The sequence below is a fragment of the Trachemys scripta genome, chromosome 1 (genome assembly GCF_013100865.1).
Source record: "Trachemys scripta elegans isolate TJP31775 chromosome 1, CAS_Tse_1.0, whole genome shotgun sequence".
In the NCBI taxonomy this organism is placed as follows: Eukaryota; Metazoa; Chordata; order Testudines; family Emydidae; genus Trachemys; species Trachemys scripta.
The window spans coordinates 331,476,996-331,502,404 of NC_048298.1; the positions used below are offsets into that span (position 1 = coordinate 331,476,996).

A 25,409-nucleotide genomic window follows, 5' to 3' on the forward strand; every position below is an offset into this window, starting at 1 on the left:
TAATACTTGAACTAGGCCCCCAGCATGTCTGCTCTGAGCTGCGCTAGTCAGTTCCAGAGTGCCCAGCACCAGACTGCTACAGTGGTGATTCTGCCTGTTTGGCTTGCTATAAAGCACCTCAAGCTTTTAATACACCTGGTGACTAGCCTGGCTGAACATTCAGCGCCCTCACCCACTGACAAGGGACGTCAGTCCGGGTAACAGGCTAAGCGATTAGTACTGGCCTGGGCAAAGCTGGAATGGAGTCTATGCACCGATCCTCTGCTGGTGTAAATCGGTGCAGTTCCACTGACACCAGCGGAGGGTTTGGCCCTTGTGAGTACGTAGCACAGCTTATGGCCTCTGTTCCTGCCCTCACATCCAGGAAGCTGATAAATGAATTTATCCTGCACACTTGGCCACCTCATTTGCCTTCTCTCCATCAATCCATCTCCACAGTCCAACCTCCCAGGACTCTGAGCAGCTTCATAGAATCATAGAATATCAGAGTTGGAAGGGACCTCAGGAGGTCATCTAGTCCAACCCCCTGCTCAAAGCAGGACCAATCCCCAACTAAATCATCCCAGCCAGGGCTTTGTCAAGCCGGGCCTTAAAAACCTCCAAGGAAGGAGACTCCACCACCTCCCTAGGTAACGCATTCCAGTGCTTCACCACCCTCCTAGTGAAATAGTGTTTCCTAATATCCAACCTGGACCTCCCCCACTGCAACTTGAGACCATTGCTCCTTGTTCTGTCATCTGCCACCACTGAGAACAGCCGAGCTCCATCCTCTTTGGAACCCCCCTTCAGGTAGTTGAAAGCAGCTATCAAATCCCCCCTCACTCTTCTCTTCTGGAGACTAAACAATCCCAGTTCCCTCAGCCTCTCCTCATAAGTCATGTGCTCCAGACCCCTAATCATTTTTGTTGCCCTGCGCTGGACCCTTTCCAATTTTTCTACATCCTTCTTGTAGTGTGGGTTCAAAACTGGACACAATACTCCAGATGAGGGCTCACCAATGTCGAATAGAGGGGAACGATCACGTTCCTCGATCTGCTGGCAATGCCCCTACTTATACAGCCCAAAATGCCGTTAGCCTTCTTGGCAACAAGAGCACACTGTTGACTCATATCCAGCTTCTCGTCCACTGTGACCCCTAGGTCTTTTTCTGCAGAACTGCTACCTAGCCATACGGTCCCTAGTCTGTAGCAGTGCATAGGATTCTTCCGTCCTAAGTGCAGGACTCTGCACTTGTCCTTGTTGAACCTCATCAGGTTTTTTTTGGCCCAATCCTCTAATTTGTCTAGGTCCCTCTGTATCCGATCCCTACCCTCTAGTGTATCTACCACGTGTGTCATCTGCAAACTTGCTGAGAGTGCAGTCCACACCATCCCCCAGGTCATTAATAAACCGCTGCTATTTCCTTTTCAATCAGCCTGCTCCAGAAACCTGCCCCCCTCTTCCAAAATGCAGAATTACTTCCAAAACTGCCCCTGCCTGAAGCCCGATTCAGTCCCGCACCAGTAACAGCTGTGCTAGACCCAGTGATGTCTTAGCCTTAGCGTGCAGGGCTGGGAAGGGGAGCTCCATGTGGGGGACATGTTTAGTGAGCTCACTGACTCTCTGCCGCACACTGCTGTTCTTCCATTTCAAAACCCGTTGGCCCAGAGGCTCGGACACAGGCAACATGACACGAAAAGGGGATTTGAACCCGGGGTGCGGCTTTGGAGGTTCAGCCTTCAGTTCATTCCCCGCCCTTGCTCTCTGTGCTCAGTGACTGAACGAGAACCCTGGACTCTCCTTACCAGCGACGTTTCACAGAGCAGTTTGCTTCCCCGCACCAGGTTGCCAATGGTTATGTGAAAGTACGTGTTGCCGCTGCTCCAGTTGGAGATCTTGGTGAACGGATGAGTCGTGAGAATATCCTAAGAGGCGCAGAAGGACAGTTAGATACTTAGAACATGTGCTGAACCCCCAGCGGCTCACCCCTCATTTCCCTCTGGGCTTCCCACCCCAACAAACCAAACACATTTCCTGAGGTGAGATGGTCCCACCAGCCCCCGTCCCCACCCCCAGAAACTGAGAGGTCAGAGTCGGAGAGACCAGTGGGGTTTCTTGCTTTTTTCCTATAGCCCACAGTCATTGTTGGAGACAGGCCTGAGGACTAGAGGAACCATGGGTCTGAGCCACCAGGCAATTCTTATGTGCTTAGCCAGGAGGTCATCTAAGGTTGGCCCCGGTCCGGGTCTGAGCCACAGCTCACTGACAACGATGAAGGACTCGGAAAGGAACTGGTGCGTTATCCAGGCTGGGGTTTCCATGTCCCAAGCAATGGTGCTCCAAAGCCAGAGGTGGGCAAACTACAGCCCACGGGCCACATCTGGCCCACAGGAACATCCTGTCCAGCCCCTGAGCTCCCAGCCAGGGAGGCTAGCCCCCAGCTCCTTCCCCGCAGCCTCAACTTGCTCTGGGTGGCTGGCTGCGGCCAGGCGGCGTGGCCGCCAGTCTTGCTGCTCTGAGCGGCATGGTAAGGGGGTGGGGAGCGGTGGGGTTGGATAAGGGGCAGGGGGTTCCGGGGGGGCAGTCAGGGGACAGGGAGCAGGGGGCGGTTGGCTGGGGCGGAGGTTCGGGGGGGCCGGACAGGGGACGGGGAACAGGGGGTGCTGGATAGGCGTGGGAGTCCTGGGGGGCCGGTCAGGGTGCGGGGGTGCGGATAGAGGTTGGGGCAGTCAGGGGACAGGGAAGGTTTGATAGGGGGTGGGGTCCTGGGGGCGGTCAGGGGACAAGGAATAGGGGGGGTTGGATGGGTTGGGGATTCTGAGGGGGGCAGTCAGGGGGCTGGAAGTGGGACGGGATGGATGGGGGCGGGGGGCAAGCTGTTTGGGGAGGCACAGCCTTCCCTACCCGGCCCTCCATACAGTTTCACAACCCTGATGTGGCCCTCGGGCCAAAAACCCCCCCCCCCCCCCCCGCCCCGTCCTAAGCCTTTTGCTCTGGGAAGTCTGTTCCCCTGCACAATGCAGCTCAGCCTCTGGAAGTGCTTCCTGCTCTTCAGCGTCTATTGCCCATGACTTCATTTCATCCTCTCAGGCCTAACCGTAGCCCCTGGTGCCACCCTAAACAATCCCCTGCCTTGCTGCTTACAAACGCCAGCTGTCGGCCGTGTCTCTCTTCCTCACCATTTAGCCAGGCAGGCTACACACTCCTGTGATGTGTGTACCTAACACCACTTTCCATTAAACGTAAGAGCCATTTCACTAGAGTGACCATATTTCCGAAAGTAAAAACGGAATGGCCTGGGGCTTGCCAGAGCCACCCCCCCCCCGCCACCTGGGGCTAGGGCCGACCCCCATGAGCTCCGCGCCGCCCGCAACTGGAGTTGACCCCCCCAAGCTCTGTGCCTTCTGCAGCTGGGGCAGAGCCGCCTCTGCCTGGCACCTTGCGTCACTGCCCCCACAACGTTCCTCCGCGCCGGGGCGCACCCGGCCTTTTTGGTAAATTGGGCATTTCTTCGTTTGCTCTTCCCCAAACAGGACAAAGGCCCGTTTTTGTCAAAAAAGTCGGAATGGCCAGCACAGAGCTTAAAAAGGGGCCTGTCCCGGCCAAAATGGGACGTATGGGCACCCTCCATTTTGCACAGAGGGCTAGCTGGGGCTGGGCCGTGTGCAGCTGTTGGCAGGTACAAAAGCACAATGTCGAGGGAACTGCCTCTGCACCAGGAGAGAGTTTGCACATCCGATGGCTGCAGTCTTTGCAGTCAGGAGAGCAAACCACCGCAAGGGGAGCAGGGAAAGGGGTGAGAGAGGAGGAGCAGGAGCTCTGCCTTCTGCCACACTAGCCAGCTGAGCACTCACAGGGATATTGCACATCAGGGAGGGCCGGGCAGGATCGTGGCTGGGGCAGAGTGCCTCATCATGGACTCATGGGTGCAAATCTGGTCCATGGCACTTGCAGTGCAAATGATGGCAGGAGCAGTGAGCCCCACCTTGTGTTACAGTGTCCCTTTCAGAAACCCCGGAATCACGGCCAAAGTGTTCAGACTTCCACCCAAGTGACCTGACTTTCCAAGGTGCTGAGTGCCTGCAGCTCCTGTCAACCTCACAAGAAGCAGAGGAGACTTGGTACCTTTGCGAATCAGGCCATTTATTTAGATGCCTAACGTTACCCCCGCCCGCAGTTCGCTAACGTTAGCCCTGGGAGGCGCACGGCCCTGTTGCATGTGGTGGAGTTTTCTGCAGGTAGTAACTGGTGGCGTCTGGCTTACCTTGGTTTTGGGATCTATGAGGCTGACTCCATGCTTGTTGATGGCAATTAAAAGGATCTCTGGGTAATTTGGCTCGGTAGTTTGCTGTTACAAACGAGACGAAGCAGTCACATGAAAAGGCCTGGAAGATTGGACAACTCGTGGCTGAGGGCCCCTCCCATCAGACCAACAGAAGGAGCGCCCTCATGGCGAGAATCCCGTTGCATTTTAGCTCGCTCGTGGGTTCTCTCTAGTTTATCCTTTTAAGGAAGCTCAAAATAAATCAAGGCCTCTTCACTGCTATGGTAACAGCCATCCAGCTAAAGATGAGTCTCCCCACCCCTGCCCCAAACACCTGGTGACTTTAATGAGTAAGTGATTGGCGGCTTTAAAGTTCCTTCTTTTCCATTTCTTTCCCCACCCAGTTTGCCAATGGAAGCAGCTGGTAGGGGAGCCATCCTGCCCGAGGACTGGGTCAACTGGAATGCAGTGGGAAGCCCCAGGTGGCCCTTCCCTCCTCAGATCACCTCTTCTTGATGCATGGACTCTCCTGTCCTTAGTACCTCTGGTCTGAAGGAATCCTGGGCCAACTGCACCATTCCCCTTTGCTTGGCCTATCTTTGGCTTTAGGTTCCTTAGTGCTGGTCAGAGATGCTAGGCAGACAGTTCTGGAGACTCAGGGCCAGATCCTCAAAGGTATGGAGGCACCTAACTCCCAAAGGCAGCCCAGAACCAAGAAGGGCAGTGGCAATGCAGGCTTCCCCACACGCCCAGCCATTCTGCCTCCACCTCATCCAGGAAGAACCAAGTCAAGGGGTAGGAAGCAAGGTCTTGTGGCTAGGACAATGAACGGGGACTCGGGAGACCTGCGATCCATTCCTGGCTCATCCATCGACTCCTTGGCTGACTGTAGGCAAGTCGCTTAAAGCAGAACTTGCAAAAGCTCTTAAGTGGCTTAGGAGCCCAAGTCCCATTGAAAATCTCACTCTACCCTGTGCCTCAGGTCCCCATCTGTAAAATGGCAATAGTAGCACTGCCCTCCCGCACAGAGGACAGATCCACGCATGAGTGGAAGGTCCTCAGACAATGATGAGTACCATGGAAATACCTAATTAGAGGGAGCGAGCTGGCAAACGAGTCTACGTGGCCCAGGCAGAGACCACCGAACAGCCATCAGTTCTTCCCTTTAGAATTCCTTATACTCTGTCAGGGGGAGGAGCTGTGAGAACCAACCAATTCCCGGGGTCCCTGCGCCTGCCAGATGACCCACACAATGAAATCTGTACCTTCACTTCAAAGAAGGCTGATCCAAATGTAGGCCACTTGAAGACAATCTTTAGGAAGGCAAGCTTGGCTTCTTCTCTTGTTTTGCCTGCATGCTTATTGAAATACGCCACAATGGACTGCAAAGGACAACATGACATTACTGAAGGGCTTGCCAGACCCCCTGGGAACTAGGACATTTGAATACAAACAGCATCATGACACACAGATGTCATGTTATTCCTGCCACAAAACATCAGACTTTCCCGTCCTGTTTTAACAGAAATCCACCATGCCCTCACCTGCGCATTAGCTATTGTGCCAGTGCACGAGCCTGAAAGACCTTATACGTTATTTTTCCATCTTCCAGCCAGTACAGGTTTGAGTATATCCACAAGGGCTTTTTCCAGTGTGAGGCAGGACAGACTTGTGGTTAACGCACTGGGCTAGCGCCTGGAAGAGCTGGATTCAATTCCCAGCTTTGATACTGACTCCTTGTATCATCTGGAACAAGTCACTTAATCTCTCTGTGCCTTGGTTCTCCACACGTTAAAAGAGGGATAATCAATCTTCGCTTCCTTTGTCTGTCTTGAATGTAAGCTCTGTAGGACCGGGATTGTCTCGTACCAGGTGCTTATACACTGTCCCGCAAAATGGGACCCTGCTCTTTGCTGGGCCCTAAGCGCTGCTATAATAGTAATAGCTACCTATCGTGTAAGTGTAACCTACTAGTGTGTGTGCGTTACCGGACCCACTCTGTGCATGGCTGGCAGAGCATTGATTGTGTTCCCACCCCACCTAGAGAGGTTTAGCTCAAGCTGATATACTCCTGCTTTTAGCTCTGGAGGTCCCCGGTTCAGTCCCTGCTGCGTTGGACAGGATGGCAGCGGTCACACAAGCTTATCGAGATGTTATACCCGCCGCACCGTTCTCTGAGCCTGGCTCGGTGTTATCAAGGCCGTTCCTTACCCTTTTCCAGTCGTCCGGAGAGAGCTGCCGGAGAAGATCCTGAGGCACCAGCTCCTTCAGGAGCTTGGGGATGCTGGGGAAGTAGGACTTGTCATCCTCAAACTTCACCCTGTAGATCAGAGCTGCCAGCTGTAAGACCTCTTCCCGGGTACACTTGTGGTAGCCACGCAGGTACTTTGGTAATTCCTGCACACGAAAGCGTTTCACAAGGTAACGGGGACGGCCACAAACATCCAGGTTCTCAGAGACGTCCTTTTGTCCTCAGAGACAGAGGCTGTTTGAATGGCAGCACCCAACCGTCCCAAGACAAATGCCAAGTAGACGCTGACTAACGGAAATCTAGCAGATCGGCAGCTATAGAAGGAAGCTGCTTCAAAGCCGGCTGTGCTAGTGCAGTGAACTTCAGTCTTTTCCATCCCACAACCCAACCCCCTCCTGGTACCCCCACTTAGCTGGGACCTCTTTCTCCTTCAGAAACCCTGGAAAGGCACAATGGTTGGTGGCCCTGCGGACGGGGGTTGCGAAGCTCAGACCGAGACACTTTGCACTACTGCAGCCAGGGATCAGGGCTCGATAAAACAGGGGCTCTCCTGCTCTCTGCCCCACCTTTGAAATGAACCCAAGTCTAACAGCTTTGGGGATTTGAGTGAAAAACATGAATCTTAGCGATGAATCCTGGGTAAAACACTGGATCTGCAGAGCCTGCGCCTCGGTGAAGCCGGATCTGAACCTGCAGCTCCATGTCATGACTGGCCCAAAATGAGGGGAACCAAACCTGCTCCTGAACTACAACCCCACAAGCACTGTGGATAAGCTGGACTCTGGTTCTGAGGCACCAGGCAGGCAGGCTCATCCCCAATATGGCTTCCCCGCTGCACTGCTGGTGGCAGACAGAATGCGGCTGAGACCTCTCCCTGCTTTATTTTACACCTCTTTGTTTCTTCCTTCAATCACCCCCCCGGCCCCGCCCACTTCTGCCCTTTCACCATGTGAGTTACAGCCAGTTCCTTGAGCAGGGCCGGCTCCGGGCACCAGCCGAGCAAGCTGGTGCTTGGGGCGGCAGCTTGTAGGAGGCGGCATTCCGCCCAATCCTAGGGCGGCAAAGCCGCCTTTTTTTGTTTTTGTTTTTTGTTGTTGTTGTTGTTCTGCTCCGGCCGTCCTGTAGGGGGCAGCGGCGTGGAGGACGGGAGCGCCCTGCAGCAAGCCCAGCAGGGCAGCCCGCGTCCTTCCCTCCCAGCCGACCGGAGTGGTGTAGAGCCCTCCCGGCAGGGGGCACGGTGGGAGGGGCCGCGTGGCAGCGCCCCGCTGAAGCCCTGGCCGCCCCCCATCTCTCTCTCCCCCCGCTTCCTCCCCTCCGCCCGCTAGCCGGGGCACATCTGCAGGGTAGGGAGTCCCCCTGCACCCTGGCTCCGGCCACGCCGCAGGTTTTTTTTTTTGTTTTTTTTTGTTTTGCTTGGGGCGGCCAGAAAGCCAGAGCCGGCCTTGAGGTGTAACTTACAGCACCATTTACCTCTTACAATCTCAGAGATCTCTTCTATGGCTGCCATCACAGCAATAACTAAGAGCTTCCCAGGTAAATTCAATCTATATGGGGAATTCCCCAAGGGAGTTCATGGCGTTGGCTGCCGTTCACCCCTCTCTAGTTATGGAGGAACTGCCTGGGAACTGCAATATTTTTCTGAAATCATCATTGTAATGGGGCGGGCGGAAATGTTTAGTTAGAGCACCAGCTCTGGGTTAGCTTGGCCACCACTAGATGCTCATCTCTCAGCCAGACCGCTTTGACCAAGGCCATTTTAGCTCACACTCTAACACACTTTGTCACTTGTGTTGGCCCAGAGGAGCTCAGCTGTTGAGGGAGATCATTTCGAATCGAATGGCTTTTTCTTTTATTCAAATCAAGCTTCCCCTTTAAGCCATATAACCTCGAGAATGATGTAAAAAGTACCCTTCATCTGTCAACAAGACCATGTATGACATAATCAGCAGGAGGCACGTTCATGTTTGAACAACCATTTCATCGAGAATGACTGTAATGCTGTGTGCGTGTGAATTTCACACTTGAAAGTAGCTGGCCAGACAGCCCAGCAGAACAGAGACCTCTCTTTAGCTGCAGAACACATACAGCAGTGGTGTGGCATTCTGCCCTGTCTCTGCTACTCAAACCTGACCTGAGCAGATCACCTTGACATGAAAGAGATGAAAAATCTCTGGGGCTATTCAGAGTGCGGCTTCTCTGCTGGGACTGCCGAGAAGAGGGCTAATTAGTGCCTCTGACCCATGGTTTTATGATGTTGATACCTACTCAAGAGGAATGGACTAAGGCCTTCAGTCCTCCTCACAGCCAGCACATGGAAACCTCTATTTGTCACTACTGGTGTGAGTTGGATTTGAGCAATTGATGTAGAAGGAGGAAGCCTTTTTATCCCCTTACTAGTTCCCTGAGTCACCCAGACCTCTCCCAGTATTGTAAACTCATGGAGTACCTGATAATAGTGGAAGATGGAGTCTGCCATCGAATCCTTCCCAGGCATGGTGTTTGTCCACAGTTTTTTCATGAAGAACACTTGATATGTGAGAGAAGGCACTATACCTGCAAAAAGGAATCTGTTCAACATTGACTAGGCTTGTAACAAACGCTTCAACCACTAGATGGAAACCTGTATAAAAGAGACGCTCGCTCCTTGGAGCAATTCACAGTCTCTCCTGCAGGAGGCTCAGGGATGAAATAGCAAGTGTTAAAGCCATGACTGAAGTGCCCTGGCTACCGAGTGGCTGCCTAAATTGCTCTATGAACTCTTAAGTTAGTGGTCTTCAGGCTTTCACTTAAATCAGCCCTGAATTCACTTGCAAATCTAGAATGAAAGGAGGATGGATTTAATTTCATAGCAACAGCATTACAATGTACTGTGGAAGTTTCTGGAAAATTACTTGGGGCCAGTTAGTGAAGCCGCATTTCAGCTAGCAAAGCAATGCTAAAAGCTCAGAAAGTTTCTACATCTGCCAAGGTCCGGACAGCAACCCCAAAACGTCAATCTTCAGGGGAAGTCACTTATTTAGAGGCATGGGCTAGTTGATCTCTGCATTGCCAGCCCTTGGCACCTGTGATCTGTATGACCACAGAAGATTCTTGATTCCCTTAATAGAAATGGGAACAGGATTAAAGTGGATACTGTGAAATTACTGGGAGTCGACGGGGGGGGGGGGGGGGATTTAGTCTTAAGTACTACAAAGATAATAAATGCCCTCTAACTGATCATATAAGTAGTCAGAGCTTGGAGTATTGCTGGGTGTTAGCCGTTGTGCAGTTCTTTTTAGAAGTTATGGATAGCAAGAGTAAAAGTTTGCTCCCTGCCCAAGAATGGATCATTTCTTAGGTGCAGAGTTGCTGTTGACATGATTTACATGAACACCCAAGGCCCAAATATTACACGGTGCCAAACACATTACAGATAGTTTTCATCAGGGTATGGTAGGCGAGAGGAGCCTTTTAAAAATGATTTCAATGGGCTCTATGAGACCTCCCCAGCCAGCACTGTACCTGGGAGAGGAAATAGCAGCAAAACAGAAGAATGACCTTATTACCGTCTTTTGCAGGTCTTGCTTTCTTTATCCAGTCTGTAAGATGTCTGACAAAGTCAAAGAAGAAATCTCCTTCTGGGACGCTGATAACCTGTGGAAACACATCCCACTGTTAATAAAACCAACCAAATAATAGCTAATCAGAGAATTATAGGGGAGAAAAGCCCTTGTATGCAGGCTAGCCTAGGCCATCCCCCTGCCACTGAAGGATCATTTCTTCCAATATGTCTTGCAGTGCCTTGCCCATGCTGGTTTTAAATGTCTCAAATGGTGAGGCTTCCACAGATCTGACCATCAGAAAGCTATTGCTGGCCTAGCTGTTTCTATACTGTCCTTCACCTAATTTCATCCAGTTATTCCTAGTTATCTGCTCTTGTTCCACCCTAACCAATTCATCTCCCTTCATCTCTCCATTGCTTCTGGACAGTTCTTGTGTACCACAGTTAATCCTTCCTTAAATCAGTCTATTCAGCAGCGTGACCATCCTCTTGCTCCCCTCTAATAGGTCACTATCTGTCTGGTCCAATATCCCAGGTCTGGCTGGACCAGAGCCATATAGGGAGTGGCTATCAGCTCCCGGCTCTGTGAACTACAGGCCAGTCAGCCTCACCTCAGTCCCTGGAAAAATCATGGAGCAGGTCCTCAAGGAATCAATTATGAAACACTTAGAGGAGAGGAAAGTGATCAGGAACAGTCAGCATGGATTCACCAAGGGGAAGTCATGCCTGACTAACCTAATTGCCTTCTATGATGAGATAACTGACTCTGTGGATGAGGGGAAAGCAGTGGATGTGTTATTCCTTGACTTTAGCAAAGCTTTTGATACGGTCTCCCACAGTATTCTTGCCACCAAGTTAAAGAAGTATGGGCTGGATGAATGGAGTATAAGGTGGATAGAAAGGTGGCTAGATCGCCGGGCTCAACGGGTAGCGATCAATGGCTCCATGTCTAGTTGGCACCGGTTTCAAGCGGAGTGCCCCAAGGGTCGGTCCTGGGGCCGGTTTTGTTTAATATCTTTATTAATGATCTGGAGGATGGTGTGGACTGCACTCTCAGCAAGTTTGCAGATGACACTAAACTGGCAGGAGTGGTAGATACACTGGAGGGTAGGGATCGGATACAGAGGGACCTAGACAAATTAGAGGATTGGGCCAAAAGAAACCTGATGAGGTTCAACAAGGACAAGTGCAGAGTCCTGCACTTAGGATGGAAGAATCCTATGCACTACTACAGACTAGGGTCCGAATGGCTAGGTAGCAGTTCTACAGAAAAGGACTTAGGGGTCACAGTGGACGAGAAGCTGGATATGAGTCAACAGTGTGTTCTTGTTGCCAAGAAGGCTAACGGCATTTTGGGCTGTATAAGTAGGGGCATTGCCAGCTGATCGAGGAACGTGATCGTTCCCCTCTATTCGACATTGGTGAGGCCTCATCTGGAGTACTGTGTCAGTTTTGGGCCCCACACTACAAGAAGGATGTGGAAAAATTGGAACGAGTCCAGCGGAGGGCAACAAAAATGATTAGGGGTCTGGAGCACATGACTTATGAGGAGAAGCTGAGGGAACTGGGATTGTTTAGTCTCCAGAAGAGAAGAATGAGGGGGGATTTGATAGCAGCCTTCAACTACCTGAAGGGGGGTTCCAAAGAGGATGGAGCTCGGCTGTTCTCAGTGGTGGCAGATGACAGAACAAGGAGCAATGGTCTCAAGTTGCAGTCAGGGAGGTTTAGGCTGGATATTAGGAGGGTGGTGAAGCACTGGAATGTGTTACCTAGGGAGGTGGTGGAATCTCCTTCCTTGGAGGTTTTTAAGGCCCGGCTCGACAAAGCCCTGGCTGGGATGATTTAGTTGGGAATTGGTCCTGCTTTGAGCAGGGGGTTGGACTAGATGACCTCCTGAGGTCCCTTCCAACCCTGATATTCTATGATTCTATGATGCCTTTGTTTATGCAGGTTACAATACCATTGCTCTTTGTTGTTGATCCTGTAAATAATTGCTTCAGTTTATTCAACCCACAAAGCATTTATATATTTCTCTCCTTGGTCATTTGTAGCAGACTATCTGCCTTTTGGATGATTTAACCCTGCAGAGCCATCAAAAAAGCTAACAAAATGTTAGGAACCATTAGGAAAGGGACATATAATAAGTAAATATTATAATGCAACTCTATAAATCCATGGTAGGCTCACACCTTGAATACTGCGTGCATCTCAAAAAAAGATATATTGGAATTGGAAAAGGTACAGAGAAGGGCAACAAAAATGATTAGGGGTATGGATCAGCTTCCATATGAGAAGCGATTAATAAGACTGGGACTTTTCAGCTTGGAAAAGTGATCACTAAGGGAGGATATGATTGAGGTCTATAAAATCATCAATGGTGTGGAGAAAGTGCAGGAGGAAGTGTTATTTACTCCTTCTCATAACACAAGAACCAGGGGTCACCCAATGAAATTAACAGGCAGCAGGTTTAAAACAAACACAAGGAAGTATTTCTTCACATAACACACAGTCAACCTGTGGAACTCCTTGCCAGGGGATGTTGTGAAGGCCAAAACTATAATGGAGCTCAAAATAATTAAATAAGTTTATAGAGGATAGATCCATCAATGGCTATTAGCCAAGATAGGGATGCAACCCCATGCTCTGGGTGTCCCTAGCCTTTGACTGCTAGAAGCTGGGAGCGGACGACAGGGGATTGACCACTTGATGATTGCCCTGTTCTGTTCATTCCCTCTCAAGCACCTGGCATTGGCCACTGTCGGAAGACAGGATACTGGGTTAGATGACCCATTGGTCTGACCCAGTATGGCTGTTCTTGTGTTCTAAAGCAGTCTGAGATGCAACTGGCACGCGAGATGTTCCAGAATTTAAGGGCACTGTCCTGTGATCCTTATGCATGCCAGCACTGCCACAGGAGTCAGGAAGGGGGGCAGGATCAGGCCCTGAAGCTGTAGAATGGGATCTTCCAAAGCGCTCAGCCTGGATCGAAGTCACTGACTTGGGATGGGATTGATGTGAACTGGAGCAGAGTTAGGCCATCGCTGAGTGCTTTGGAAAACCCCATCCTGACAGTATTATGCTGCCAGCTCCCGCAGGGCCCAGTTCTGCAGCCCTCCCATCAGCTGTACACGCTCCCATTAGTAACCCCTTTGACTTCAGTGGGAAGAGGCTTGTGAGGAGGGGCTGCAGGACTGCCTGGACCTTTGATTAGAAATCTCCAGGGGTCAGATCCAGGGAGGCGCTCAGGAGCAATGGACCAGGCCCTTAGCCGCTGTAAAGTGGCATAGCTCCCCTGACTTCAGCAGAGTGGCAATGATTTACACCAGCTGGACATGGCGCAGCAAAGGCTCTGAGAGGCAGAGCTGCTCAGCCCGTGACCGATCGCTTTGTGAGCCGCTCACCTTGTCGGAGATTTTGACGAAGAGGCTGAAGCCCTCCGATGACTTCAGCAGCAGTCTGCTGGAGATGTTCTGGCAGAAATCCTTGGCTTTAGTGCTGGACTCCACTTCAAACGCCTGCAAAGAGAGGTGGAACCCACACCTCAGCCATCTCGCTGTTCATCCCCGGGTCACCCTCTCTCACAGGAAACTTAGAGGCGCTTTTTGCACAGAGGCAGAGCTGTCCTGCTGAATTACAGCATTGCTTCTCTGTGCCTTCTTCCTGGTCCCCGCTAGAGGCTAACCTATCACTGCCATTGTTCAAGGAGAGAAAGGCGATGCCTAAGATCTTCCTACTTCGTCAGCAGGCTCCAGTTCTTCTCTCTTTATTCTGAGCGGCAGTCAGTGCTCGGCTTTTGCTTCTGTGGCCTCAGAGACTCAGGACAATCCTGCCTTTCCTCACATTCCCTTTTTACCAGTGATCACTGATTTGCGGGCCCCCCTTGAGCCACTTTGGCTCCTGATCTTCAGAGGTACGGAGCAACTTCCAGCTCCCAATAACTTCAGCTGGAGTTGTGGGTACTCTGCATCCCTGTGAATCAAGCCCAACGCAGGCACCCTACAATTGAGACCCCTCCCTCCCCCAAATCAGTGAAAAGTGGCCCAAATCTGCACAGGACAGGGCTTTGGGTTTTTTTTGCAGCTGCTGTTGGTTCTCAGCGGGGAGGAAGGGAGAGACGCTACACTGGGCTTATGCATAGGACCGAGACGCCCCAGGCGTGCAGACATGATTCTACCCCTGCAGGGCGCACCTGCCTCTCGCTGTTCAGGGGTAGTATGACTCCATGCTCCTGGCTGTCCTTTTAAATAGCACCGGCTGCCCCTGGGACCCGATGGCATTCAGAGTGTGCCCATAACCCAGCTGATCATGCAGCCTTTACCGTGCAGATCACCACAGGTACCTCGGGTGGCTAACCCACCTAACATTCAAGTCCCCACTGTGTATGCCTTCAGGCTGCCCAAGATGTGTCTGTAAACCATTGTCTGGCTTGTCTCTTGTCACATTTAGGCTATGTCTACACTACCGCGGTAAGTCGACCTACGCTACGCAACTCTAGCTATGTGAATAACATAGCTGGAGTTGACATACCTTAGGTCGAGTTACCACGAGGTCTACACTGATGGGGGTGAACGGGAGAAACTCTCCCGTTGACTTACCTTAGTCTTCTTGTTGGGGGTTGAGTACAGGGGTCGACTGGAGAGCGATCTGCTGTCGATTTGGCGGGTCTTCACTAGACCCGCTAAATCGACCACCGGTAGATCGATCTCAAGAGCCTCGATCCCAGCTATAGTGTAGACCTGCCCAGGGAAAAAGTTCTAAAGAGATAACATCTCAATGCAGCTGCGAAGATCTCCATGACAGACAAGGACAGACGGGGCCACCTTGTCAAAGGGGGGCACCCTCTCATCTCCCCTTGTGCATGCCCATCTTTGCACAAGCACACACTTGTGTGTGCATTCATCACCTTCTATCTTTTGTAACCACCAGCAATAGGGTTTAGATGTTCAAATCCACAGAACAAGATTGTGTGTGCATTCTGCAGTACTAAGTGCTAGTGTGCAAGAATGGCACGGGCCAGGAACTGCACACACAAAGCTGCTCATGCATAAATATTCCTGTTCATCTCCATAAGCATGCAGGGTGCTTAGCGGGCAATAAAAGATGTGCTGCCTGCTACAAAGAACTGACAGTCTAGTTGAGAGAAGACCCTGAAGGAATGGGATAGACACTTATATGTAGGGGGTCTACTTAAATCGCAGAGAAATCAAACACATTTTTCACGGGTTGGTCACAGCATAAATAACAAATTTCATGGATGTGTTACACATCCACAAAATTTGCTATTTATGCCGTGACCAATCCATGAAAAATGTGCGATTTCTCCACAGCGTTTCTCAAACTGGGGGCCCCGACACAAAAGGGGGTCACAAGCCTATTGTAGGGGGGATCGCGGTATTGCCACCCTCACGTCTGCGCTGCTCCTGGCGGCAGTTCTGCCTGAAGCTCGGTGGCGGGAGAGCGGCAGCTCTGATGGCAGTCCCACTGCCAGCAGCAGCACAGAAGTAAGGGTGGCAATACCATACCCTGCCATCCTTACTTCCCCGATGCTGCTGGCAGCAGAACTGCCTTCAGAGCTGGGTGCCCAGCCAGCAGCCGCCGCTTTCCCCTCTGCCTTCAGATCGGTCGGAGACCAGATTTCACGGGGGAGAACAAACTTCACGGTCTGTGACATGATTTTCATGGATGCAAATTTGGTAGACCCCTACTTATATGAGGAAAGGTTACATGTATTCACATTCACACATCAGGTTTGTTCCTTTTATCATTAGAGGTGGCTTTGGTCCTGCTTCCCCTCTCCCAGATTGACACTGGTGTCCCTCTGTTAACTTTGCCAGCAGAAGAGAAAAGAGAAACAGGATCTTTGTTTTGAAAAACTGAATTGAAATGGCAACGACTCAAACTCATGTTGATTTTGATCCGTGTAGCTAAGCATCCACATCTGTGACACGCTATTGCACTCCATGGTCTTACGCAAGCCTACCCCGAGCCAGAACTGATGTTAGCCTAGGTTGGGCATTAATTAGAGAAAACGTAAGTCTGTCCTGCAGGAATTCAGATCTTTTTTCTCCCTTTTACCTCATCAGTGTCATCGGGGAAGTAAACTTTGTGGAAAATTTGGGTGGTTTTGTGTTGAATTGCCTCCACTTCAACCAGATGGGGAGGATACTTCCTGGATCCATTCCTATAAGACAGGAGATTTACAATGAATATGGCACCAGAGAACTCACTGCTGATATACGTTGGTACCCTACAAAAACAGAACAGTATCTTCAATAAGCACCCAACGAAACCCCGTGAGCAACACAAAATGGAAAGGGGTCTTACACGGAAAATGGTTTTAGGATAGGCGCTGGGAAAGGGCTCACCTGCTTGGCTATCAGTAATCAAAAGGAGGACACAACAGAGAAGGGTTTGAAAGAGCTATGATTTACCAGGGCTGCCTCTATGGTAAGGTACAGGAATGAATACATCTTGTAGTTTTCATATCCAACCTACCTTCCCCCAGAATGGCCCATGGAAATATGAGCAGACAAAGCAGTCACGGCAAGGATTCTTCTGCCCTGTTTTATTTTATGATTTGTATTGTGGTAGCGCCTAGAGGCCATAAGCAGGACCAGGGCTGCATTGTGCTAGGTGCTGTACAAATATATAATGAAAGAATGGTCCCTGTCTCAAAGAGCTGATAGTCTAATGGCATGAAGAGAGACAAGAGGTGGCTACAATGACCAGAGAGAGGGAGCTCAAAGTCACAGCCAGGGAGTCATGGTCATTATAATAAGTAGCTGTCATAGCACCGGAGCAGCCTAGCCATGGAGGATTTTATAGGCCTCTTACTAGATGCAAGGGTTAAGCAGAGTTCTGAAGGGGGAGAATGTGTTTCTTTGGCCCCTAGATATCACAGTGATGGGTACATTAGGAATGCGTGGATAGACAGACTAATACTACTTGGCTTTTCATCCATAGCGCTTTATTAAAGGAAGGTAAGTAAAGTTATTCCCATTTCGCAGCTGGAAAACGGAGGGGCAGAAAGGTGCATGGGGAAATTTTCAACTCTCATAGAAAGGCAACAGGTTAGGCACCTGTGAACTTCTCCCCCAAAGGGATTTGCACAAGGTCCAACAGCCAGTCACGGTAGAGACAGGAACAGAACCCACATCACCCAACTTCCAGATCAGAGCCCTGTCCACTGGAGTAGACAGAGAGATGCTTATCACTCTGTCCTAACCCTTCCCCACTTCCTCAGCCAGCTGGCAAATAGCAGACACACACACACCCCATCGCATCTACCAGAATCTGGTACCATACCTCAGAGCTTTCTGTAGTCTCTGTATGCAGTCTGTGGCTAGGGGGTGATGCTTCCGGGACTGGAGAAACCTCTGGACATGGGGCAGGAGAACGTTGCTGGGAGGGAAAAGGCCTGTGCACAACCAAAGCAGCTCCCAACCCTTCTCTTCACTGTACCTTAAAGAAACAGATACACAACAGGAAAATCAAACTCCCCGAAGGAACACTATCTACCAGAAAGGTCTGGGTCTCAGTTACACTAAGGCCCCCTTGACACTGCTCTGGCAGTGTAGAGAGGCATAAAAGTGGCCAGCAATGGAATTTACCCCACTTCCATCCCCGTTCAACACTGTCAGAGTCGGGTAAGGGACTTGAGCACAGATGGGAATTTGGGTCTGAAAGCTTCTTATCTCAAGCCTTGTAGCACTGATACTAATGTTAGTAATGGGGTTACATATACATCAGAGGGCAGAGATTGTAGAGAGAAGATTCACCAGCACCGCACAACTGTAGAGAATGGACCTTGGAATTGTTGTGGAGGAAGAAGCCACCAGATAAGGACCTGGGCTGGGGATGTCTGGGGAGAGGAAAAGGGAGGAGTCAAAGATGACACCAGAGTATAGGCCTGAGTGACCGGAAGGATGGTGGTAGGGTCAGTAGCAACAGAGAATAGGTGGAAATGTAGATCCTGTTAGATTTAAACTGATGGCAAGACATCTGCCCTGGAGGAGATGTCATAGAGCCAGAGGGAAATGCAGAAGCAGAGGGACAGAAACAAGTCCAGAGTGGACAGACAGATTGGAGTCATCAGCACAGAGACGGTAGATAAAGTGATGATAAAAGTCTTTAAAGAGGACAGAGAGAACGGAAGACTTCTGGGCCTGCCCATTCTGCAGAACCCCCCAGTCAGTCCTGCATTACCCGACACAGAGAGTTACAGCGGGGTACACGGGGAAGAATGACTCTTACTTAATGTGGTTGTCAGTGAGCTGCTTGAGGATCTGACAGTAGATTTCATCTTTCAACGGTTCAGCTTTCAAGGCACCTTCAAATATTTGGTCTGTTAGCTCGTTGACTGAGCGGGTTCTTTTGGATGGATAGTCACCCATATACTTCAGCACAGGTGCAAGGCAGCAGTCAAGGATACACTAACTAGGAGGCTTAGGGAATGGCTTCTGATAACGACCCAATGAAAGAGTTGCTATGCATCACTCCAGAGGTGGCTGCATTTTGGTGGCAGGTGTATAGTTAATCTTCAAATGTGCTTTGGGATCCTTCTGGATGGCACCCATAATCATAGAACCTTACGTGTCATCTTGCTTTCTTAGGCTGGAGAGACTTGGCTGGGGGAACACGTAGGCCCAGAATGAGTGCGACCCTTTCTTCGGACTGTGTAAGTGCCATGGAATTATGATGATTAATGGCCAGATTTTCAGCTGGTCTCTGCTGGCAGAGCTCTGTGGAAGTCAATGGAGCTACACACATTTACACCAGTTAAGGGGTCTGGCCCATCCTGCTAGTTCTATCGTAATTAGTATTATTTAGTGCAGCGCGTTTGAAATGAATTTTCTGAATTTGATTTTGGTTGGGGAAAAAAACAGGAAAAAATTTACAAAAGCGTCATCGAAAATTTCCCCCCCATTTTTGACCAAATTTTCTGTGTATTATTATTAAAGAATGGCTCACACTGCAGTGTTAGGATCTGAGCTTTATCTACCATGTAATGCTTGAGTCCAAGTTTGGTGCCGCCAGCTTATAAAGATGTAGGTCATTTGCATAATCTGGATATGCGTTTTGAGCGGCCCTCAGAGGTCAGGGATGTTTGGGTCCAGGAGTTGGTTCAGGCCCATCTCTAATCATTAGCACTTGTACCAAGTCCCATGGTTAAGGCTCAGATTTAGTCAGGGATATTTTTAGTAAAAATCACGGACAGGTCAAGGGCTTCCGTGAATTTTTGTTTATTGCCTGTGACCTGTCCGTGATTTTTACTAAAAATATCCCTGACAAAATGGGGAGGGAGGAGGGTCCAGCACCCACTACTGCTGGGGCTTTGGGGTCCCCTCGCCCCGCCGCAGCGGCTGGGAGCTCTGGGGTCCCCTCGCCCCGCCGCAGCGGCTGGGAGCTCTGGGGTCCCCTCACCGCCCGCCGTGGCTGAGCAGCTGCAGGGTGGGGGGTCACCTCGCTGCCCACTCTGAGTGGGCAGCTGCGAGGAGCCCTGCCACCAGCAGCAAGTGGGAGCTCCAGGGTCTCTCTGCCGGCCTCGGCAGCTGGGAGCGCCGGGGGACCGCCACCACCCGCAGGGGCTGGGAGCGCCGGGGGACCCCAGCTGCCCGGAGGCTAGGAGTTGCTGGGGGGCCCAACGGTAGCAGTGACTCAGAGCTGTGAGGCTGCTGGCTGACAGTTCCAGCCCCGGGGCAGAAAATGTCATGGAGGTCTCTGGAAGTCACGGATTCCCTGACCTCCATGACATAATTGTAGCCTTATTCATGGCGCACGACCTAACGCCCACTGAAGTCAATGTTAATCTTTCCACTGATTTCAATGGGCCTCTATGCGACTCCTTGGGCCGGGCCTCTATGTCGGTTTGATCTATTGTGGGCAACCTTTCCACAGCGCTGGAAGGATATCAATGAATGCCATGCAGGCTTCCTGGGACAGCTCTTCACTGCCCAGGATCTTCTTCAGCAAGGGCTGCTTGATGGGCTCTCGGGTGTAGCACCACAGTTTGTCTTTCCCTCGATTTTTGGTGATCATGACCCGGCTCAGAGTGTGCTTCGGAGGCGGCCTGGCAGCAAACACAAAGCAATGAGGAATCATGGAGAGATTACGAGGGATGAGACGGCTCTATGGAGCCCAGCTTCTGAACTTGGGTGCCAAATGTAAGGCCCCCAGTTCTGCATTAGGGCACTCTTGTAGGGTCCAATCCAATGCCCACTGAGGTCATAGGAGTCTCCCTGTTGCCTTCAGTGATCACTGGATCAGCCCACTAGATGCCTAGAACAGGTGCCAGGCTCTAGTTTATTTGGAGTTAACACACCGGACTTGCTATACCAGAAGAGACTAATGTTTTTTAAAGAACAGGTTGGACAAACACCTGTCAGGGATAGTCTAAGGTTTAGTTGGTCCTGCCTCAGTGCAGGGGAGTGGACCTGATGACTTCTCAAGGTCCTTTCCAGCCCTACATTTCCATGATCCCGTGTAATGTTCTACATATGATTCAGAGGCTTCAAGATCAGAAGGGACCATTAGTTAGTTGGACCTCGTGAATAACACTGGCCGTAAAATTTCATGTAACAATCGGACTTCTGATGTTCTGCCAGTTTATACACAGAACGCAACATCCTAAATCACAGCTGTAGTCATATCAGGCCAGACAAGCTGAAATCTAAAGCTTTCTTACAGTAATCCTGAAATGCAGCCAACAATTCGGCTCTGCCTTAGGAATGAACTCAAGTCCTTTATGCATGCTGAAGAGATTTTTTTTTAAAGTTTCACCTAAAATAATCATAGGAGAACTCTTCCAAGGTATACGGCTTCACTCTTTCTTCACTGTCCGAAATCGCCATCTGGGATGTTCTAATAACATCTTGCCTCTGGTCAGGGGTCATTGTGACTAACGCCTAGAGAATAAAGGAGTCATGGTTAGTCAATGTATTTTAGATGAAAGAATTCTGATGTGTCCAGAAAGGGAAAGCGGATGAAAAATGAAAAGACTGAAGATGAAAGAAAATCATGCTGTAATGAAAAAACAACAAAATATTAACTTCAAACTACTAAACAGCAACAACACTCAATCTTAGTGGAACTACGCAGTTTCATGCATTTCTTAGTAATTAACACAGGGGGGTCTCAAAACAGTGTGGACCACATCCTAAGAGAGAAAGTACCTTATGGACCCACTTCCCCTCTCATTCATAGCTGCATAGACACATCTCCCCTGCCCAAATATCACCTTCAAAATTCAAGCCGCAGTGACATCCAAGAAGATTCAGCCATATTCTAGGTCCAAAGTGGGTGGTTTTCAAACTAACAAGCCCAATGGAAAGGCTAATAGGTTGTCCAGACAAATGAAATCTGGTTCCCCGCTGCCCCAATGACCTGTTAACCCTCTTAGTCATTCTTGCTTCCACTGCATCATCATCAGGGCCTGATCTAATCTTTGAAGACAATGGAACAACTCCCTTTGACTTCAGTGGCTTTTGTATCAGTCACCTGCCAAGATGCACCATCTCTTAGGGTAGCTTACCACAATCTCCAGAGGCGGCATGGTGACAGTCGGCAAGACGTAAACACAGTCCGTTGGGAAATCTCCTCTCTGTTTGGTCCTCTCATTGACCCCATTGGCCCAGCCTGAGTTCATGACATGCTCTCCAGTGTCCTGGTCCATAACAATCAGGTCTCCTTTATGGAAGCTGAGGAATCCAGATTCTTCTCCCACTGCAGTGGAAGCGGCCGCTGTTATTTCCAAACATCCGTTGGAGTAATTACCTTGTCTACATGCCTGCCTAACACACCTATCCCTGGGAAATCAGATCCTATAAAACAGGCAATTGCTAAATGTGTACAGTGAATAAATACCACTTACAGAAGTGCTTGGGCTGGCATTTTCAAAGGGAACGAGGAGAGTTAGGCTCCCAAATCCCACTGGTTTTCAATAGAAATTGGATGTTCAACTCCCTGAGGCACTTTTGAAAATCCCACCTTAACCAAAGGCCTTACACACTGATTTCAAGGTCAGAAGAGACCACTGTGCTCATCTAATCTCACTGCCTGCAGAACACCGACCAGAGAATTTCACCCAGTAATCCCTGCAGCAAGCCCATATCTTCTGGTTGAGCTAGAGGATATATTTTCGAAAGAGACATCCAATCCTGATTAACCAAAATCTTTTATACATGAGTGCTGCTCTTGCAGGAGAAGCAGACAGCTTTCCCAGTGCGACATACGAAAGACTGCCTGCCCTAAAGCCAGAGGATTTCTTTGCCTTTGGGTTGGTCAGTTTACTCACCAGGGTTTGGGTTGTCTTGGAGAGTGACAACATACTTTGATCTCTTCCTTAGTCCTTCTAGGAAGGTGACGACAAGGTCCCGGATGTCCTCTGCATTGTTGGAGGTGAAGGTGTACTCGTCCCCTTTAATGGTGGCCAAGGTGAAACTTTGCCCTTGGAGCTTTCCCCCTCTAGAACAGGGATCATAGAAAACACATGCCTAAATTTAGACATCTAATTTTAACCCACATAGGTCAGTTTTGGCAGAGTGCCTGGGACGTGAGAGATGGAGCTGCAGGACTCCAACTGGAATGAATGCTCCTGAACATTTCAGGGATGGGCAAGTAAGCAGAAATCATGCTGTGTGGCAGAAGCTACCAAACAGCACCCTGTTGCTTTCAGCAGAGGAGTCAGATGCTAAATCACCAGATGCTGCTTTGATGCACCCCTGACCTGGCCTAAGCTTCTACAGTGCACATCTGCTCTAAGGCTATGCACACACCACCCCTTATGTCGGTATAAGTGATGTCACTCAGGGGGGTGAATAAGCCACCCCCCCCGAGTGACATAAGTTACACCGACCTCAGCACCAGTGTGGACGGCGCGGTCAGTGGGAGAAGCTCTCCTGCTGACCTAGCTATCGCCGCCTGCGGGGGCTGGAGGAATTAAGTCAATGGGAGGGAGAGCTCTTTCCCACCGGCTTAGAGCCTCTGCTCTAGCAGCTTTATCAGCTCTGTAGCGTAGCCATAGCCTAAATCCTTTAAAGCCAAGGAATTCAAGCCACCTGTTTTAACACACCATTACCTCAACACAGGGACAAACTGACTCATTCTGCTCCTCCTTACCTACTGCTTGAGACAGCCGTGATCTCTGGGAAGGAGAGTTCTAAGAGGACTTGTTCTTGTTCATCCACAAAGTACACTCCGGTCCAATTCACAGCTACAATCACATCGTTCTTGGGCAGGCTGGGTCCTGGGTTGAAGACAATATGCACAATAGATACATGTGCGGGCAACTATCAGACTGTAAAGTTAAAACGCTGGTGAAAAATGGGTTACAAATTGGACAGGCTTTTAGCTCTCAAATCAAGTCGTAAAGGCCAGAAAGTCCCAGTCTTGTTCATTGGGGACGTGGTAAAAGCATCAGAGCTTGAGACATTTATAGCCAGGCTGCACTGAGTGCTGTACAAGGCAATCCTGTGCCTTCAGGAGGATGGACCAGATCACCCAATAGGTCTTGTTCATCTCTAGAGTCTATGATTCTCTTTTATTTCATGGATGCTCATCCTATGGCAACACATTCTCTGTTGGGTTACCTGAGAATTTGAAGGCTTCATAGAATCTAGAAAACAGCAAAGGCCACTTGAAACGTGCAAAATCTACCACTTCTTCCTTGACTTTTTTGGGGTCTGCTCTCTTCTGGGTATAAATTCCCTACAGGGAAACCAAACCAAAACCAGCATGAAAAAACAAACCAACAATACGCAAGTTAAAGCCAGGAAATGGTCCAATTAAAAACAAATCAATGGGGCTACATCAGTTTACACCAGCTGAAGATCTTGAAGTCACGAGACCTCCGACAGTATCAGGATAAGCCAATGGCTTAAAAAACTCGCAGGGAAAGTAGTGGAAACCCCAGTACTTGAGTTATTAAAGACTGGACAGGACAAAGGTATGGAGAATACACTGTAGGGAATGATCCGGCACTAGAAGGGACAGGGGGAGGTCTAGATGATCCAATAGGACCTTTCAGCCCTTGTGCTTAGATGGACAATACCCAATGGTGGAGACAAAGCCATGGGAGTCATGGTGCCTGATTCTCCAGGAGTATCAATCAGGAGCAGTTCTACTGAAGTCCGGGAAGTTTCATGAGGTTCACACTGGTGTAAGAAGTGAGAGGAGAATCAGGCCCAAGGTGTTTTGAATGGAGTCTCTGCTCTGCCCTCCTCCACAGCTAGAAATCCAGCGGGAATGGATCTCTGAGGAAACACCTGGCTGGGCTGTGTAGAGGAGACTTGCTCCTCACCCTTGGACCAGGCTCCATTCAGGACGTCACTGGGTGTTAAGGGGGCCCCTGTGTTTGTACATTGCCCTGAACATTGGGGCCTCTATCCTGACCGGTGCCTCTAGGCATGGCCATAACGCCACCATATAAGAGTCCCATGATTTAAGGGGAAATCCCCAGCGTTAGAGTCTTAGCCATTCAGTAACTGCTTCAAAATCCAGCGCTACCACTGACGTCTCTCTCTCCTTCATTTGTGACCCAACCGGCATTAAGAACGGCTATGCTGGTCTTTGCCCCTTTCTCTAAATTGATCTCTGGGGGAAACATCCGTTTCTGTCTCAGCCTCAGTCGGGGCTCAGACCGAACCCCCACAGGCTGACACAGCCAAAGCTGCTGGCTGTTTAACATGCACAGAGCCTTGCTGAAGCTCACCCCCTGGCCTCTTTCTGACCGAGAGCCAACACCTACCTTTTTATGTGCGGCTATAATGAGCTGAGCCCATTTCTCCACTGTTTTCGAAGCAGTGATCTCTCTGTCAGGGATGTAGGAGGGGATTAAGTTCAGGAGTCGCTCCAGCACCATCGCCGCGCCATAGTCTACGTAGTACTGCTGGGAAGCCAGTTCTGCCAAGTCTTCTTCCTGTAGGAACCAACAACTAAAGAAACTACAAGGAGGGAGTCACTTTAACCTCCCTTCTCCTTGAGCTCAGTGAACCCTTTGCTGACACAGACTGATAGAATTTTAATGGGATTTCACAGGTGTCAATGGACTTTAGATCAGGCTCTAAACACTGGCATTCTAGAGCGCTGCAACTTTCTCACTCAGGGGTGTGAAAAAACACCCCCCTGAGCGCTGCAAGTTTCAGCTCTGTAAAGTGCCAGTGTAGACAGTACACCAGTGCTGGGAGCTACGCCCCTTGTGGAGGTGGGTTTTTTAGAGCGCTGGGAGAGCCAGTGAAGATGTGCCCTTAGGCCTGGTCCACACTAACCCCCCACTTCGAACTAAGATACGCAACTTCAGCTATGTGAATAACGTAGCTGAATTCGAAGTACCTTAGTTCGAACTTACCGCGGGTCCAGACGCGGCAGGCAGGCTCCCC

The 25,409-nt window shown here is 50.1% G+C and overlaps 1 protein-coding gene across 2 annotated transcripts in view; it reads right to left on the bottom strand.

The window, feature by feature from the left end:
• The window catches only part of MYO7A (myosin VIIA), a 106,456-nt gene that overhangs the window by 4,176 nt on the left and 76,871 nt on the right, over nucleotides 1-25,409 (bottom strand). For both annotated transcript variants that reach the window (XM_034759124.1, XM_034759123.1), the window contains 17 exons: nucleotides 24,779-24,949; nucleotides 23,622-23,739; nucleotides 23,152-23,278; nucleotides 22,328-22,497; nucleotides 21,566-21,756; nucleotides 20,815-20,939; nucleotides 19,947-20,104; nucleotides 18,289-18,442; nucleotides 17,341-17,496; nucleotides 16,111-16,216; nucleotides 13,437-13,550; nucleotides 10,040-10,127; nucleotides 8,941-9,047; nucleotides 6,455-6,640; nucleotides 5,509-5,625; nucleotides 4,244-4,327; nucleotides 1,785-1,904 (listed from right to left, as the gene is read on the bottom strand). In XM_034759124.1, coding sequence (XP_034615015.1) covers nucleotides 1,785-1,904; nucleotides 4,244-4,327; nucleotides 5,509-5,625; nucleotides 6,455-6,640; nucleotides 8,941-9,047; nucleotides 10,040-10,127; nucleotides 13,437-13,550; nucleotides 16,111-16,216; nucleotides 17,341-17,496; nucleotides 18,289-18,442; nucleotides 19,947-20,104; nucleotides 20,815-20,939; nucleotides 21,566-21,756; nucleotides 22,328-22,497; nucleotides 23,152-23,278; nucleotides 23,622-23,739; nucleotides 24,779-24,949 — 2,292 coding nt within the window. The remainder of the gene's footprint in view (nucleotides 1-1,784; nucleotides 1,905-4,243; nucleotides 4,328-5,508; nucleotides 5,626-6,454; nucleotides 6,641-8,940; nucleotides 9,048-10,039; nucleotides 10,128-13,436; nucleotides 13,551-16,110; nucleotides 16,217-17,340; nucleotides 17,497-18,288; nucleotides 18,443-19,946; nucleotides 20,105-20,814; nucleotides 20,940-21,565; nucleotides 21,757-22,327; nucleotides 22,498-23,151; nucleotides 23,279-23,621; nucleotides 23,740-24,778; nucleotides 24,950-25,409) is intronic.